At 45.0% G+C, this 18,551-nt stretch overlaps 1 protein-coding gene across 3 annotated transcripts in view; it reads right to left on the bottom strand.

Annotated features, from left to right (window-relative positions):
- The window catches only part of nckap5l (NCK-associated protein 5-like), a 35,162-nt gene that overhangs the window by 1,575 nt on the left and 15,036 nt on the right, over nt 1-18,551 (bottom strand). For 2 of the 3 annotated variants that reach the window (XM_041049019.1, XM_041049020.1), the window contains exons 2-12: nt 16,139-16,224; nt 8,655-8,795; nt 8,012-8,080; nt 7,867-7,905; nt 7,641-7,760; nt 6,575-6,667; nt 3,406-6,299; nt 2,718-2,847; nt 2,389-2,461; nt 1,265-1,543; nt 359-510 (exon numbers count right to left, since the gene is read on the bottom strand). In XM_041049019.1, the coding sequence (XP_040904953.1) occupies nt 359-510; nt 1,265-1,543; nt 2,389-2,461; nt 2,718-2,847; nt 3,406-6,299; nt 6,575-6,667; nt 7,641-7,760; nt 7,867-7,905; nt 8,012-8,080; nt 8,655-8,795 (3,990 nt within the window). In that variant the 5' untranslated portion in view covers nt 16,139-16,224. Of the gene's footprint in view, nt 1-358; nt 511-1,264; nt 1,544-2,388; nt 2,462-2,717; nt 2,848-2,897; nt 3,050-3,405; nt 6,300-6,574; nt 6,668-7,640; nt 7,761-7,866; nt 7,906-8,011; nt 8,081-8,654; nt 8,796-16,138; nt 16,225-18,551 lie in introns of those variants that run through there. The other variant, XM_041049021.1, reaches the window with a different exon arrangement.

The following is an 18,551-nucleotide window of genomic DNA, read 5'->3' as shown; positions in this document are numbered from 1 at the left end:
ACGCTTTATGGTTCCTGTAGGTTTCCAGCTAATTTCCCCGAAAAATTTCAACAGAATTTATACGGTTTCGGTTTCTATACTGATAATACGGTTAAATTGAACATGTTCTATTTGTTGATCATCATCAGTCTGAAACACAAAACTAAGGAATTTTCAAAGCAGCTGAATATAATATAAACAACAGCTAATTCTTTTACAAAATCAAGACAAAGTCTTCCAGAAAGTTCCAACCTGTAAAATAAAGCGTTAACTTGCTCAGGAAGAGATCGAAGGGTTTCCACCCACTTTCTTTTCCAAATTATTAAACTTTTATTCAACCTTAATGTTATCTGGATAGACCAAACGACCGTGTCCCTACCCCTCTGAACGGAGAGCCGAAGGACACCGTCTCCTCCTCTTCCTCCTCCACTGCCAGGTACACCTCTGCAGGCCCTGATGGGGTCTTCAGGTTGGGGAAGGTCCAGGTCTTGGAGCGAGGAGAAAACATGTGTGCTCCGTGGGCCTCTTTGTCTGTGGATGGAGAGGTTAAAGATAAGTTTACACCTCTTTTCCCAACAGAGGGATTTTCTCTTTATTACTGGTTTGTGGATGCATGTGTTGGTCTCTGATCCAGATTGAAATATTCCAACATTTATTAGACGGATTGTCATGAAACTTCATGTTGACTTAACCAAGGACTGTATTTTAAGGTAAAGAAGAGTTTCAGAGTCGAAGCACAGGAAATTATTAGTGTAAGTTCTTTTAAAATTCTGAGACCACCTCATCAGTTATTACATTTACTTTACCATGATTTCTAATGATCAAAAACAAAGGATGGACCACTTTTTAAAAGGCCACATAAAATGTAATGTCATCCCTGTTACACGATCACTCTGGCCAAACTATGGAAGTGTGACGGGAAACCAGAGGGATGATATAGCCTAGAATAATTTACTGTTATTATATTTAGGTTTAGTACTTCCCAGTAGTGCATATGATTAATTAAATTAGTGCCACCTAGAGCCAGATCAGAGTAAGAAAAGGGATAAATGGGTGGAAAATGATTAGGATTCCTGCCTCCAGCAGCACAGCAGGACTTCTGTAAATTAAATTCACTTTTGTTTTTACCTTTTAAGGCCTTTTTATTTCTGAGGAAACTGATTTCAAAGCAAAAACTTCTCAAACTTGCAGACGTCCTGTTTGTTTAAAGTTTAAGTGACCGCGTCCTGAACGATCTGACCTCTTCGAGCTGTTGTTGTGTGTAAGTGGGGCAGTTTGCTGGCACCTTCGCGGATGACGCCGGCCGAGCTTCTTCCCTCCAGCATGGAGCCGTACTGAATGGTGGGAATCAGCTGCTTGTGTGGTGCGTAGCAGTCCTCCTGCGACGTCAGCTCTCTGTCCAGGGTGCGTGCCCGTCGCCCGGCCCTCCCCGGGGAGCCGGAGGAGTGGTGCTCGGCCCCGGCCCTCGTTTTGGACAGCCCCCGTCCCGCTGCGCCGCTGCTGCAGTCGGGCAGGGGGAACGTGCCGATGCCGCTGTCCAGGGTGTACGTGGAAGCACCAGAACCTGCAGAGGACAATCAGAGACTGACTGATGTGGAAAAGCTCACAAAATTCAGGAAACAAACAAATAAAATAAAAAAATGGGCACAAAGAAACTGTGTAAATGAGTTAATTCTCCACCGTTTATCTTATCTTTTCCTGCAGCGTTGGAATCGATTTTCCTCGGGGGCCTGGCCTCGTTTATTTACCTTTGATATGGTAATTAAGGTGTGAGCTAATTTATTTCCCCTCAATGAGAAAATGATGTGCTTCAGTAGAAACGGTTATGGTGTGTCAGAGATCTGCAGAGGTACTATGATCCTGTTACTTAAAGCAAAGCATGAAAGTTATTAAATTATTAAAAATATATTTAAAGAATTAAAAATAAAAGCACTCATTTTTCGGAAAGGCTCCTTTCAGAGTGTTATAATATAGAATATTATCATCATTTATTATGAAGAGGATACCAGTTAGCTTCCACTGAAGTGGCTGTTTGTGTTACTGGGCTCTGAAGACGCACAAACATGGAACAACATGGATGTAAATACATTTACATCTATTTAAGAAAAAAAAACCTAAAAAGAGAGAAGATGAAGTTTCAAATAATTTTTTAAATTAACATAAAATCAGCATTTTAATGTTGCAGCTTGTTTATATATAATGCATCATATTCTACATGCTAATCTTATGTTTTGTGTAAAATATTAATCTGCAGATGTAAAATAAATGTAAAGCACCTTTAAATTAAACTTAAGTACAATATTTACACATCGTTTCAGCTCTGATCAGTTTATACTGTTGATATATTCATGTGCTTATTACCAGATGAGGATCAAATAAGTTGACAAACTCCCGGCGGACTCCTCTTACCTGCGAAGTGCTGAGAGTGAACTGAATCTGCAAGGTTTTCATCTGATGTGATCTTGCCGATTCTATCTGATCCCTGCACGAAAGAACGACAGAGCAGCAGATGGAGCAGTGAACGTACGGAGAGGCAGCTTCTCATCAGCATGCAGGAAACTAGTCTAACAAATTAGGTGCCAAGTTTAGACTTGAAAGTTGATCCTGTGCAGAACAAATTTCCCTGATGCAACAGTGAAAACCCGAGAGCTCGACACATGAAATCAGAGGGAGCTGTGTGTGTGTGTGTTTTGTGTCTCTTTCCTCCCAGTTCGTGTCGACGGAGCAGTGACACGTACCTTCTCCATGTCGTCACGACTGGCGGTGTGACTGATGACGTCGCTCTGCTGGGTAAACACCGGTTTGGAGGTCTTACAGTCGAACGACAGGCGGCGTTGGGGCACGCTGATCACGTCCTTCCCGTCCACTCTAAAGTCACAAAACACAAATGTTCAGTCGATATCTCCGAGCTCCACTGAATTGTTTCGTTGGTGATGTATTATTGTCTTAGTGTTGTTTGTTGCTGTTCTTGTCTTCACGGTGTCTTGTTGTCTTCTGTCTGTCTTCACCTCACTGGTTTCAGAGCATCTCACCAACAGACTGCAGTTGAAAATTAGCCACCTGGCTAACACTGGTGTGTTTACAGACACATTGATTCATGAGCTTTGTTCGTACAAATAAATGAATGAATGAAAAAGTTTGAGAAATACATTCAACATTTTGGGAAACACACGCTTTAAAGCTGAGAGTTAGATGAAAAGATCGACAGCGCTCTTTGTAAATATGAAGCTGAATCAGAGTAAATAAAGTAAATAAAATAGAAAACAGAATAAATTAAAAAACTGAGGGTAATAGAACCATGACATTAACCGATGACGCACTGAACAATGACAGTAAAACACTGCACTTTTCCCAAACTGTTCCTTTAAAGCTACAGTTTGTTATTGTTCCAGCTTTAGACTCCACTTGTCCTCGCTGAGTTCTCACCTGTTTAGCAGCTGTTGCATGAAGTTGTCAGAGCGCGCTCCCCTGTACATGACAGCCAGCTGTCCCTGAGCTTGGTCCATCACCACCTCGCAGGAGTGACCCCTGCCTGACCTCTCCACGTACGCCCTCTCCTCCTCCAGGGCCCTCCTCAGCCCCTCGGCCTTCTCCATCAGAGTCGAGATGTTCAGACCCTCCACGCCTTCCTTACACCTGGTGGCCATTTTCACAGAGTCCCTGCCCACCGAGGGGATGTTTATCTTCCACTCCTTCTTCTCGTCTTTCGCTTTGGTCGCGTCGGTCTTGCGGCTCAGCGCGGGCAGCTTGCTCTTCTTCAGGCCGAACCAGCTTGCGATGCCGTTGGAGGCTTTCTGCTTGACCTCGCTGCCCTGCCCTCCTCTGTCCTGCTCCTGAAGCTTCAGCATGTTCTCCTCGATGCCCTTCATCACCTTCTGCTCGATGGCGGACTGTGGGCTGGGCGCCGGCTGCAAAGGCTTCTCCCCCTCGGACGTCGGAGGTCTCGGGGGAGGAGGTGGGAGGCTGTCTCCGTACATCGGATTCTTTTTCCCTTTACCGCTGATCTTGGTCCTCTCCTCCGATTTGGACGAGTAACGCGGGGTCTCTGCGGACTTCCCCCCTCTGTGGACGGACGGGCCCTGACAAGGTTTGGACGGCGACTTTGGAGGGATTTTATTGGGGCTGTTGCTACTGTGAGTTTTAACGTTATAGGCCAGATTCAGGGAGCCAGGACACTTGATGTTGTTGCGTAGTACCTGCGGAGTGTCTGTGTTGGGGGACGGCAGACCTATTTTGCTCTTGGAGCCTTCTGTCTTCATCACACACAGTTCTTGTTTAACCGCTGCTGGACCAGAAGACTGAGATTTAATGGCCTGTTCATACAGATGAGATGAACCCGGATACTTCAACCCACCACCGCCACCTTTGGGTTTACCATCCAGGGAGTCTGTGTATTTTGAATGTCTCTGCTCCTCTTTGTGAAGCTCCATGGGCCTCTCCACTGTCTTACTCCTTTCCTCCCCATAGGTGCCGTCATTCACCGTGTCCGCCGGCCTGAGACCGACCTGTAAATCCTCGGAGCTCCTCAGCTTGCCCAGTGCAGCCAGCCTGTCTTTGAAAGCGTGGTGACTGGAGTCAGCCTGGGACCTCACTGCCCCGGTTGCAGGCCTCTTGGGGATGGAGGAGGAGTCGCTCCTCCTGACTGGAGGCGGGGGCGGCGGCTGGGTGACCTCCGAGCTCTGCACAGTGGCCTCCCTTATGTCGGTCTCCTGTTTCTCTCTGGTTCGTGAGTAGTTAGCTCTGCCCTGGGCTTTACCGAGGGCGGAGGAGTTGGGCAGGCTGTGATGGTTAACCCACACTGGACTGTCTGAATCCTCTTCATCATCTGATGTGGACTCTGATGTAGAGGAGGACGACTGTTTTCGCTGAGAAGGGGGATTCAGGACGCTTTCTGGCAGCGATTTAACGAGCTTCCTCTCACCACCGTTCGCCTTTGTTTGAGATGGAAGAGTGGTTCTTTTCTCGAGGCCCTGGGCTGGTTCCTCCTCTCTAGAGTTGGTAGACATATCACAGACATTTTCATAATGAGGGACCCTCTGGGATACTTTGGGTGAAGAAGAGGATGCGGAGGAGGAGGGGGCGGCCATCTTTGAGCCAGCGCTGGCTTTAGGTGCAGAGAGGCTGCTGTAGCTTATTTCCTTAGGGGGCGGAGAGCAGACGTCCTCGGGCTGCGGAGGGGAGGTTGGTGCAGAGTGTGTGGCAGGGTAGGACTCGGACCTGGAGGGCGGTGGGGGGGGCTGCCTGCACCGCTCTGTGGTGGTGGCTCTGCGTGTGGGAACAGGTGAGTGGTACACCTCGTAGTTGTTGGTGCGACATGGGATCCGGGAGTTGCGGGTGAGCTGGGGGCTCAGACGGACGGCAGAGGTCGAGGCCTGAGACTTCTCCCCAATCGAGGGAATCTTTAGAAATTTGAGAAGTTTGGACGGGGAGTTGATGGCGGCGGCCTTGACGTCGCTGAGGCAGGAGGGGCTGGGGCTGACGGAGGCACTGGCTCTCACGGAGGACGCCTCCTGATCTGTGCCGTCTTTCTCGGGGGTGGACGAGGGGTCATTCGACATGGCCAGGCCATTGTGGACACCGTCGCTCGTTTCCATGTCACAGTGGGAGATCTCCTTCACAGAGCCGGGCAGGTGGGAGGTGGGACAGAAACCAGCGAGCTCTTCAGAGGCACTGGCGTTTAGACAAACCTCTGAATGATCCTGGTCCTGCTCCGCTCCCATCATCTCCAGGCTCTGATCGGCTTCTTCTGTGACCGACGAGTGGACGGTGGCGCCTGCTGGTTGCTGGTGGGCTTCATTCTTGGTGCATTGTTTGGACGGGGGAACAGACTCCGCTGTTCTGCTCTTGCTGTGACATTCGCTCACGGCAGCTGCAGGAACTACATGGCTTTGGGTGGCGGAGTTGGCTTTTGAAGGACTACAGACGTGGTTGCATGGCTTCGGAGGACTGTCCGGGCTCCTCTTGCAGTGTAAACAGCAGGTGTTCCCTCCCTCACACTTCACCGCCCCGTCACCGTTGACGTGCTGGTGTGCATCAGTGTCGGAGCAGGAGCAGTGGCAGTGTGTGTGGTGGGACTTGCACTGTAGTGGAAGAGGGTCTGCAGAGGCCAGAACAGCTTCTGTGGACATGAGCACCTGGCTGTAGTCACAGAAAGACAAGCTCGCCGTGGACGGGTGGAACTTCAGAGGGTCCGTCTCCTCCATCTTGCGCAGGACCTCCAGGATGTGTGCTTTCTTCTTGAAGAAGGGAGACAGGGCCTCCATGGAGGCGGCTGGGCCGCGAGGACCCGGGGAGGCATGCTGTGTGCGGTAGCCATTTCCCTTTGGACAGAAAAAGATCAGTATCAACATACAATTCACCCGCTGACCCTTAAACGAGAGTCGAACAATTCAGTTCATCAAGACCTTTGAGTGCGTGCGTACAGGAAGTGCGCGCAGGGCAGATTAGCAGCAGAGGCCTTTTTTTAAAGCACAATAGTGGAAAACAGAGCAAATGTCAGAGCACACACAGGTGGGGACTGTGGTCTGTGATATAATCCCCCTGTTTCACTCTCTAAGTCTGCTAAAGCTTTGCTGGTTGGCTGCGTAATAATCACCTTGGCTTGTGCTTCAGTCTGTGCAGGCTCCACCTGTTTGGCAGAGTCATTGTGCAGCTGTGCATTGTAGTCTGGGAGGGGTCCCGCGTGGACCTGTAACAGGAGATTCACAAGGCGATTACAAGGACACTGTATACACGGCATGCTATTGTACACGCAGACAACGAGGAGCTACACCGTCCTGGCATCTGCTGGAACAATATGGAGCAGAGGTGAAAAGACTTGAGATCCATTACTGGCTCAGCAGCGTTTGAAAGAATGAGGTGGAGGTGAAACAGAAATTAGCAGCTCCATCTGGAATCAGAGCCCAGCACTGATACACCGACAGAGGTGGAGCGTGACTCACACATCAAACCTCAGTGCAGTGTTGAGCCACTTCTGCTTTATATTGTACTTTTGACTCCACTACATTTCTCAGAGAACTTTAAAAAATACAATCAGTTGTTACAGATGCAGCCAGATGCAGATTCTTTACTTCTGAGCATCAGAGAGCTGACGGATACTGAAAGCTGCGCTGATGTTAAACTGCCCGTTTTTCCTTTTCTTCATGAAGTAATATGGATGTGTCCGTTTTCAAAGTGTGAGGTTTTAATTCACCACAAACATCATCTTTGACTGTGCCTCCGTTTGCCTCCGCTGAGGGACGACAGATGGAAATTAGCTTTTCACTTTATTTAGAGGAATAAATGTTTTGTGCTTCTTTCCTGTTAAATGAACAATAACTAAAGGCTGTACCCGATAATATTAATCAATGTACATACATTTAATAATAATACTTCTGCACATTTGCATTGTTGTATTACTACTTGTACTACTATACAGTAAAGTACTGCAGCAGACTTAACATTATGAAGCTAATGCTACAATTCCTTCTGCCGTTGTCTCATTCTCTCTTTTTATTTTTGCAGGTATCGTCATTATTATTTCTTGTTTTTCTGTTTTTCCATGAGACCATTTGACTGTTTTTAATGAAACGAGGCAAATCTCTACACACACGATGCTGCTTTTCACTCACTGCATTTAATTCATGATCATTTCTGAGTGACGGCAGAGGAAGTTCATTTACCTGGTAGTGAGCAGTGGGGTGGTTTGGCAGTTTCTGCTGAAAAAGCTCACAAAGCGCTCGGTTCTGCCTCTCCAGGTCAAACACCAACATCTTCAGCTTGATGCACTCCTCTCTCAGATCCTGTTCAGAGACAGACGGAGCAGTAAGACAACTGACGGGTCTCAGTCTATGACATATATACATACATGAATAAATACACAGGTAGGTAAGGTTTAGTTCACGTTACCTTTTGATTCAGCAGAGCTTGGACCACGTGGTTGGCCACCTTTTAACGTAAGAGGACATTTTACAGGCAGAGTTAACTTTTCTAAAGTGACTTAGCTGAATTTCTCATTTTTCCTTTTTAAATTGCTTTAATAACATGAACTCACCTCATCCAAGCATCTCTCATACGCTTCCCTCTGACTCTCGTTTGCCAACATCAGAGCTGAATTCTCCGCCTGTGAGGAAAACGTAAAGAAACGAAACATGTTAACATGGAAAATACGAACAGTTGAGTAATTTATGTTATGTTACATGACCGAGCCCAAGTGGACATAAGAAAACAAACAAACAAAAAAAAAAACTGCAGAGGTGAAGATTTGTCACCATATAATTTATAACAGCAGATAACACAGAAAATGGATCATTTCAACTATAAGAGGAACATTTAATGAAAATATAGATCCTTATTTATTTTTCCCACGTTCACTGGAATAAAAACATTTTGCAAATGGTTTTTATCAAAATCTAATTTCTGTGTCTCTGAGTAATCTGTTTCCTTCTGAACGGTTTGAAAATTCAATTAAAAAAAAAGATAATTTCAGTATTTTTAAACATGTTTAATGTTGACAGTAGTTTCGATGGAGGGACAGAGAGAGTTTAACTATTTTGACCGTCATGGTGGGATTAAGCGTCTCACCAAAGTCACACTCCATTAGCCACTTTCCAATTTGCTTAACTGCTCATTAGCATTTTAATCCGTATGTGGTTTGGGAAGCGGAGTTTGTTTATTGTTTGTCTTTGTTTACTCACCTCCAGCTCTCTCAGTCGGTCCATGAGCTCGCTGCTGTTGTCCTCCAGGTAAGACTCCACGTCTCCCTCCTCGCCCTCCTCGTCCGAACCGAAGTCCTCGTCGCACATTCTCTGCTCTGTCTCATCAGACATTGTTCTCATCTGCAGCACAGAGGGTGAAACTGTAACCGTCACAGTCGCTACACAAAACAATGATCGCTCCTGCAAACGAGAGGCAGGAAACATCGGCCTCTGGAAGACAAACGACCAAAATAAGAGCTTCCTCTATTTCTCTAAAGTCACAATATATGTTTATTTTTGCAGCACCGAGCCATAACTACAACCCTGTCTGTGCAATGATCTGACTGACACATCTGATTTAAATCAGGCAGTGAATCTGGACCAAACCGTGACTGAAAGCAGTTTGGCTCCTGTGGCTTCAGGAGACTCAGAGCCGACTTTACCATATTCACCTCCTTAGCTTAGCGTGTTAACATTCTAAGTACAGCTGAAGCTGACAGGTACATCATGAACTTTGCAGGTGTTTAGTCATGAACTATGAGGAAAAGTCAGGGGATCAAAGTCGTCAGGATTCATCCTCTGGTTCCCGTGACTACCTTTACCAAATGTCAACAACATTTCAACCAACATGAAAATGGTTTTCGTGCTTTCCATGAAAGGATTCAACAAAAATGAGAAATGCTATGAAAGTTGAGTTGTTAGAGCACTAACCACATTTTAAATCACATTTAGTTTCCTATGTTACCTATAAATCAGAGTGCAGGTCATCTGATAGATGCACAGTACTGAGAGGAAGCACTTTAGCTGTTTCTGTCTCACAACAACGGGCTCAAACGCACAGCCAGAGTCATAAAGAAATATCTTCAACAACAAGAACAACAGAGTCATGCAACAGATGGTCTGCCCCCCCCTCACCCCTCCACACCCCCGGCCCCCGAGAGCCCTGATCTCAGCATCAGAGACTCATGTCAAAATCTTCCTCTCAGGCTTCGCAGGGCCAAACAACCTCAAAGCAGTCACACGGGGCGGCCTGTGTGTAACCTGAGAGACGAAACCCAGGGCAAAAGAAGTCCAACGAACACTTCAGCTCTGTAACAACTGAAGGTGACTCACATTCACTACTCTCTTCTCTGTGTCTGGATTTTGGCAGCTGGACAGTCAGAGGGAACTGATTAGACAGATTTTAGTTCATGAAACTAAAATCTGCAGAAGGAGAAAATGAAGCAGTGAAAAATGTTGGAGTTAATTTCCCAGAAAAGGCTCATTTTGTCCGAACGAGATGCCAGAACACAAAGGTATTCAGTTTACAAAGACAATAAACAGGAAAAAACAGCAAATCCCCACAGTTTGGGAAGAAGGGAACAGTGGATGTCCGGCATCTTTGCTTCACAACTGATTAAATCGAGTGTCAGATCTGTTGATGATTAATTTTCTGTCGATCGACTGATCGTCTCAGCCCTCGCCGCCTGCGTCTGCACCGTCCCGCTGCAGAAAACCTCACCCATCTGCTTCTCCAAGCAAATTAAAGCAGACACTGGAGATACCAGTAAACTGAGGTCTGCTTCACATCAGACGCTGTTCTCATCTCCAAGAGTGACGTTAACGTTATTACCACCATTACACTGTGTTTACACTCTGTTTATCTGACGGCCGTGAGATTTCGCTTCAACGCCGCTTCAGAGTTTGGTCCTCGACGGGAAACACAAACACGGACGCTGCACCGCCTGTTGTTGACTCTGCATCGCGGTACCTGCTGTATGCTGAGGATTACTGAGCAGACACATTAATCCATGCATCCTGCATTGTTTCAGATACACACACTGTGCAGAGAGATGAGCCTTTGTGTCCATATTTCTGTGCAGCTTCGACAAATCCACAGATCAAACTGCCGCACCACGCTGAGCTCACAGGCTGCCTGAGACTGCGAGCGTGCTACACTGCAGGGCATATGGCCGAGGACCAGTCGAGTAGGCATGGATCCAGGTGTGTCTCGATGTGTGTGTATGTGTGCGTGTTGACTGTCACGAGGGGAAGTAGGTGTGTCGACGTGGACCCAGATCCAACCGACACATCTTAAGGAGTCATTAGAGCGGATGAGAAGAGCCTGATTCTGTGGCTGGAGGCCAATCAGGAACTGGCACAGTTTCCAGCAGTGTTAAACCTGACCTGCACAGGTGACACACACACACACACGCACACACACGCACCCGCACAAACCTTGTACACATAAATGCACTGAGAAACGTTCAAATATTTACAGGCCTGGTGCATTTACCAAAGGAAACGAGTCTTCAGTGTTTTGAAATCTGCAGCGTAACTGAAGCTGGAATTTCAAATATTTTGTGTCTTAGGCAAAGTTGTCGGTGATTTAGACAAAATTAAAAAGGGTAACACGTTTCTTTAACCTCCCATTTACAATTTATGAGCAGCTTATTGACATTTAATATAACATTTTATAATATTATAACATTATAACGTAGCTGTAAGCAGACGTAAAACACTGTAACTCCTCCTGTGGGCAGCCATGAGCGGAGGCTGGTGTATGAACATGACGAATGATAATATAATAAAACAGTAATAATGTAAAATATATCTTCACAGCAGAAGTTATAACATCAATAAGAAGTCACTGATCTAAGAACAGACACAGATTTCCACTGTTGTTCAAAAACTATTAAAAACACATCAGTGATTCACACCTTTGCACCTCAGTGACACGTTCCTTTCTGGCTTTGAACACACACACACACACACGCACACACACACAGTATTTCTGACTCAATCCCACACACACACACACACACACACACACACACACACACACACACACACACACACACACACACACACACACACACACACCATCATGCCACTGCTTAATCCAGAGCTGAAAATAGTCCCCAACAAATGCACTACTTACTTCTGCTTGGGTAACGTTTGTTTAAAACCACAGAGCTCAGCGGGTTTAGGAAATTATTTTTTATATATATTTAAGACATTGTGTGTTTGGACCTTAGAAGGTTTTACACCTGCGTCTTCAGTTTGTTTGGTCGTGTGGAGGCAGCAGAAATAAGCTGTGAACACATCACGGACATCTTATCACCTTTTAAGATGATACAGTGAACACAAACAGCTGTTTATTTACAGATCCAGCTGTTACAGTAAAAAAAAAAAAAACATTATCATTCACCTGGAGTCGTGTTTCTGAACAGCAGGTGAATTTAAGTTTCACCCTGTTTTTATTCTCTACCAGCTCCTGAGGGAAACGTCCAGCTCTTATGCTTCTGAATGCTCCACTGTGTTCACCGGCCAGTCTCTAACTGTGTCAGTTTGCCTTTCAGTGCTGAGCAGAGGTGTACGTCGAGTTTTTCCTTTTCAGAAACAGCTGCCTGCTGCAGCTGGAAATGGCACCAAAAGTGACCTAGAACAGTAAAAAGGTGCAGCCTGTAAAACCCAAACCACGAGCTCACAGATGCTAAAAAGCTCTGCAGAGCTGAGGAGAACCGCAGAGCTGGGCGATAAATCTTACTACGGCTGACCCCTTTCACCTACACGCAGCCATACCATCCACTGTTAATACAAAAAACACTGATTATAGCTTCTTTACAGGTTTATGTTCTCAGCAGGAATGAATGGGACTGTGTCTGAGCGCCACGGGGGACTGGGACGTGAAGACATGAGCAGAAGAACAGAAAGGTACTAAACTTATCCTTTAAAATAAAAAAAAAAAGGGTTTTGTAGAAAAACAATTCATAGGTTTTTCATTTCCAATTCCATTTTCCAGCCTCCCAACATGAAAATGAGTTTTACATGATAGAAAACTGGAATTATTTGGTTTATAGACCGTTTGTCTGACAAAACAAGACATTTGAAGACATCATCTTGGACCTTTGAACATTTTTCAGTTCTTTTACTGAACCAAGTGATTCACTGATTAATTAAGACAATAATCTGCAGATTAATCTACAATGAAAATAATCGTTAGCTGCAGCTTCAGAAACTCAGGTCGTCCTGTTGATACTGGGATTAAAAAAACAAAAAAACACAATTCCTAGCCCTGAATATGTAAACAACACATACACAAAGAATAAAACCCAGTACTGGGAAATGATCAATAGCTTCTGATAGCTTCAAAAGAAACCAATGGAGACCTGCCAGGCTTTGTGTAACTAGAGCTGTTTGCAAAGCGTTTACAGGAAGATTATCGAACGCGATCGGGCCGCGGATTGTGAACTCTGACTGACAAACCCAAGCAGCAGCGTCCAGAGTGGAGGGTGCTTATTGAGCTGCGACTGACCGAGCGCAGCCAAATCCACACGTATAATGGACGGCTGATCAATGACGCCCATCTAAGAACGGAAGCAGATATTAGCCATCCATCTGACCTTGGGTGCAGGAACGTTGCTGAGTAATTATAAATACCAGCTCTTCTCTTCACTAATGCACATTAAAGCTCCGGGCAGCGGCAGGGCTGAGAAACATGCACACATCTCCCTGTGTTTGTGAACATTCACATGGAAATTACAGCGTGGACCAAAAGACAACAAAAGTGATTCTAAATATAACATGAAAATGTGGTTCTGCCGCCACTGTGGTTTCTTTTGATGTGCAGAGCGAACGTCACAAGCTTTCGCTGAAAAACGCCACGAGAAAGAAGAATCTCTCAAAACACGTTGTTTCTCCTTTTGTCCAGAATCCAACAGGCCTTAAAAACAACCGCTGATCTAGATCCTATCGACGCCCGATCAAAAAACCGATCAACTGATCTTGTCCAGACCAGACCACTCAGACCATCTGGGGCAGGTCTACACTCTCCAAAGTCCCACAGCATCCGAGGTCAACTCTCACTTCTTCATGTAAAGCACCATGCATTTCCCCAAATCTTTAAACATGTATCTATAACATTAACTATTCACAACTAAATGTGCAGTTAAAGTTAAAGTTTGGAGGAAAAAAAAACATAACTGGATATAATTTATTACGAGTTTAACAAACACTGATCTGCGTCATGGATTCTGTGAGGCTGTGGTTTGATTTATGGCTGCAAATAACATTTATTAATCTTCTGATTTTTTCCCTCTTATCAACAGATTAATCACCTCGTTTAAAAAAAAAAATCAGAAAATAAGTGAGAAATGTCTGTTTTCATTTCACACAGTCAAAGATGGCTTCTTCAAAAGACTCGTTTTGTCCGACCAACGTTTCAAAACCCAAAGATATTCAGTTAATATCGTAAAACAAAGAGAAAAGCACACTTTAGGAGCTGGAACCAGACAACGTTTGTCATTTTTGCCTGAAAAATGACTGAAATGATTAAATATCAAAAGACTAATCAATTAATCGACTGAACTGATCGAATTCACGTCTTTTTCCATCGCCTCGTCTTCCCTTTAAAACTCAGTGTCTTCAAATCTCTTGTTGTTGAAAGGTGCAACACAAACAAACTTTCATTAATGTCTGAATTAATTCCTCTGAAAACACCGAGAGGTGAAAATAAACAGAGAGAGAGAGAGAGAAAGCACCGCTGGCTGCTTTGTAAACTGCAGTGCTGTCGCCATGATGGCGGTTTAGGAGCCTGCGACCGGCCTGAAGCTGTGCACACAGAGGCTCATTGACAGGGCAGAGCCGAGGCTCGGTGTGGTCCGACGGGGGCTGCGGTGCCAGGGAGCTCCCTCCGCTGAGCTCGCCTGGCAGACTTACAGCCGCTGGAGCTGTCAGAGGCCGACAGACAGAAGCCACGAGGGGAATGCAAAGAGAGAGTTAATGCTGCTGCTCTGCACACTGCACTGCTGAGTGGCCCGACCGCCTGGCAGGCGGTGGTGGAAGAGTATTACAGATACTTTACTAAAGTAAAGGTACAAATACTGTAATCAATTACAATTACAAGTAAAAACTCTGCACTGAAAATGTCACTTAAGTGAAAGTATAATCAGGGAGATGATGATTAGATTATTTTTACTCATCACAGCAGCATTTTCACTGATTGATTGGTTTGACAGAAGCACAGATAATTTAGATGAGACCTTAATAACCAAGGAATAATTCTAACCAGTTTTCAAGCTGAATTGCCAAACACCTACTTCTCACATATGAGAATAACCTGGATATATTTGGGTTTTGGACATTTGAAACCTTCATCTTCAACTGTTTGGAAATTACACTTTACAGTCAGACACTTTACAGAACAAACGACCAAATCAGTTACATCAGAAACTAATCTGCACTTTAATAAATAGTGAAAATAAACACTAGTCGCAGCCCTGCTCATGAGATACCATCCCATCTGAAGTGCTGTAATGTAAAATGTCCTCCAAACCTTCGTGCCTCCACAGCAACAAACACAACGGCCATGTTCCTTCTACAGAACATGAGCAATGACTAAGCAATAAAGAAAGTTTTGGTTGTTTTTATGACGGTAAAAATGAAGGGATATGTCAGAGAATACAAACAAAGCTGCTGTAATTCATTAAAAAAAAAGGAAGAAGACAAAAAGAGCAAACAGATAAAAGTGGAGGTCAAAGTCAGCACAAAGCTTTTTGTTTAGTTTTTGAAAATCCACCCGTCTCAGAAACACAACCACTAAATCTGACATTGCCAAGTGTAAACAAAGTGCAGCTTAAAGCTCCAATCGCTGAACAAAACAGAGGATCATGTGTTCGCCTGCGAGCCCAGCGAGCATGTGGAGCCTTTGTTCTTCATGAAATGAGTCAAATGGATACCTGTACATGAAAAATGTGAGCTGCGGGGACACTGGTGTGCATTCATCGGCAAACAAATAAAGTGCAACTTGACACCAGAGGAAAACTAATGTGTCATCTACGGTAAATAAATAGCCACGGTGTCCTTTAAACAAATTACCCAGCAGCGACTGCTGCAAAGGTCGGTTTAACTTTTCAAGGGTGAAAAACCACCGAGACAGAATCCGTTTTTCACAACAAACTACAGCTTTAACGTTTGGTTGAATAATCGATATAAAATGAAACGGGAACTTGTCTGAACACCAGTTTCAGTTATTTTTCAGTGAAAAAGGTCAAACGTTCCTGGTTCCACTTTCTCAAAGATGAGGATTTCCTGTTTCTCTCTGTCATATGTAACAGTCCATTGAATATATTCAGGTTTCGATGATTGGTCAGAGAAAAGAAGCAAAACTACGAGGTGTGAACAGCATTTTTCATTTCTTTTTAAAGAAAATGAATCGTTTAAGAGGTTTTTGAAACACAAAAACCTCGTATTTGGTGCTTCCAGCGTCTAAAATGTGAGGATTTGCTGTTCTCTGATTTATATCACTGCAAATGAAATATCTTTCAACAAGCTGCTTGAAGATGTCGCGTTGGTCTCAGCGAATTGATGATGGGGAAACTTTTACTACTGTCTGACAGTTTTTGGACCAAAACAATTAATCAATTCATTAAGAAACTAATCTGAGGATCAATTCAGTAAAGAAAATAATCGCTAGTGATACAATAAAGTTTGAACGCACTCACCTGTGGTTTCAGCTCTCCTTATGATGCTTGAAGAGGAGTCGGTCTCCTGTCAGGCTCCTCTGTCTCCCAGCAACAAAACCAAGGAGCTGAGGAGGAGAAAACACATGGACACGTTTTAATTCATTAAAACAAATAAAAACCTCCGGACATCTCTGCCAGTCCTGTCTGCGTCTCTGTCAATCACAAGACAGAAACCACAAGGTCTGACCGTGTGTAATGAGATCGTGAAAAGTTTGATGGCTTTTGATGGTTTTGCGTTGGTGGGGGGTGGAGGAGCTGAGGCCAGTGTCACCTCTGTGATGGGCTGTGGCGGGCAATGGCTGCAGCGAACAGGAAACCGGGAGGAGAGGAAGACGCTGCACCGCCCTGGGGAGATACCAGCGCTCGGCAGACGCCAGCCATGCCAAGACCACAAGCCCCCACTCCTCCATCTCACTCTCGTCCTCAATCTCTCCTCCTCTCGTCTTTCCTTTCATCTCTGAATCATTGTAAAGTGTAATGAAAGAAAGATGGATGAATAATTCAGCAGACACAGCGTTTAAGAACTCACCTTTTATGTCTTTCTGATAACGTAGGACGCGCCACACAATTTTTTTTTTTTAAAGTTTTAGTCTAATGTGGGATTCCCCCATTAACCGAGTTCCCTGTTAGTTATGTTTACTTTCTACAAAGGTTTCTTTTGTAACCTAAATGGGACGCCCCGTCCGCTGCAGCGCCTCCTCGGTCAGTGTTCTGTCTTATCGCTCCAGATATGTTTAGGTGCCGAGCTGCAGCATTAACTCTTCATTCCCAAATGCAGTTCTATAGGGTAACAGGGCCTGATCCTGTTAGATCTTGTCAAACTGAAATGGGATTAGAGGTGTTGAGCATCTGCCCTCTCAATCTGGGTTTTAATAGAGCGAGAGCAGATCATCTGGTCTGGCAGTGTCCTCCCTGCTACACCTGATACCGAGAAAAGGAAAAAAAAAAAATACAGACCGTGATCTGTGATCCGTGTCATGGAGCAAAATCCCAAAGATGGCAGATCACAGCAGCCAAAAAAAAAAAACAACAGTATTTATTTACTGAGGACCAGACTTTGATTTTTGACGGCTGGACACCGAGAAAATGATGAAATGTTTGAGTGAATCAAATCCAGGTTTTCAAAAAGGTTTTGGTGAGATGCTGCAGATGAGGGAGGACGAGTAGATGAGATTCATGGAATGAGGGCAAGGCTGGAAAAAAAAAAAAAAAAAAAAAATTCAAAGGCGACTCAGCCGAAGCAGAGAGAAGAAATGCACAAAAGCTTCTTAAATCATGTCAGTCGCACTCTTGGGGATTTGGCAAAGGCAAGGCCGTCTCAGGATATGTCAAACACCACCCTTTCCATCTGCCAATCTGGAAAGGCGCAGATTGAAGTTCTTGCTGTGTAGGCAAAGTGTGTAGGTGGGAGATGTAAACAATGTGACAAAAGCCTAAATCCTCACATGATGGAATTAAACAAGATCGGGGAAGACTTGAGTCTTTTCCCCCCCCAAACAAATGTAGGCCAAAGTCGATTTTTTCTTCTTCTTTTTTTTTTTTTTTTGCAGACACACCATTATCACCCAATTGTCTGCATCATTAATACAGATGCAGATAAATATCAAAGAGGCGCAGAGATGTGGGTGAGACAGAATCAGGCTGGCGCGCTCCCTCTGTGCCGTTTCCTGTCTGATGTTTGGCTATATGAACCGAGACGAATCGTACACAAGCAATATTTGGGATGAGGAGCGGAGGAGGCAGTGGAGAGGAGGTGGGGGGAGGGGATGGAGGAGGGGAGCTCCCTTTCCCAAAAGGCCTGAAAGGTTGGATGTGAGCCACGGACGTCTGAGAGCAATCAAACAGAACGCAGGGATCCTCCTTAAATCTGTGCCAGGCAACCTCCACACCCAGGAAACACATCATGGGCCCCGTGCATCTCTGACACAACGCACCTTCAGCCACAAACAACATTTAGGCCGCGCCGTTCACCACCAACGTACACGTTTGGCAGATTTATGACACTTTGTTCACTGCGGCCAAAACAATCCTACATGAGCCCGTGTTGGTTTCACCACAATTAAAAAAAAAAAAAAAAAAAAAAGACGACAGCGGGTGGTAGCACTGCTCGGTTTGCTGCTAAATGCTCCTAAAATGTAAGCTAGCCCACAGATATCAATGCTAACCTAAACACACACACAAACACACACACACGCACACACACACAACACACACACAGACACAGCACAAATCAGACCTGCCCTAAGAGTCATTACGTCCATTCACATCAAGTCAGCGCCGGAAAACCAAACAAATCATGGTCCCTCACTGTCACTTCACTTAATTCTATAAGAAGCAAAAATCCGCTTCAGTTTGACACAGAAACAGCGTCACAACAGGGAGACAGAGCGAG

The sequence above is a fragment of the Toxotes jaculatrix genome, chromosome 2, assembly GCF_017976425.1.
Source record: "Toxotes jaculatrix isolate fToxJac2 chromosome 2, fToxJac2.pri, whole genome shotgun sequence".
Taxonomy (NCBI): domain Eukaryota; kingdom Metazoa; phylum Chordata; class Actinopteri; family Toxotidae; genus Toxotes; species Toxotes jaculatrix.
Note: the sequence above shows the minus strand (reverse complement) of the source record. Positions and strands in the feature narration are given on the sequence as shown.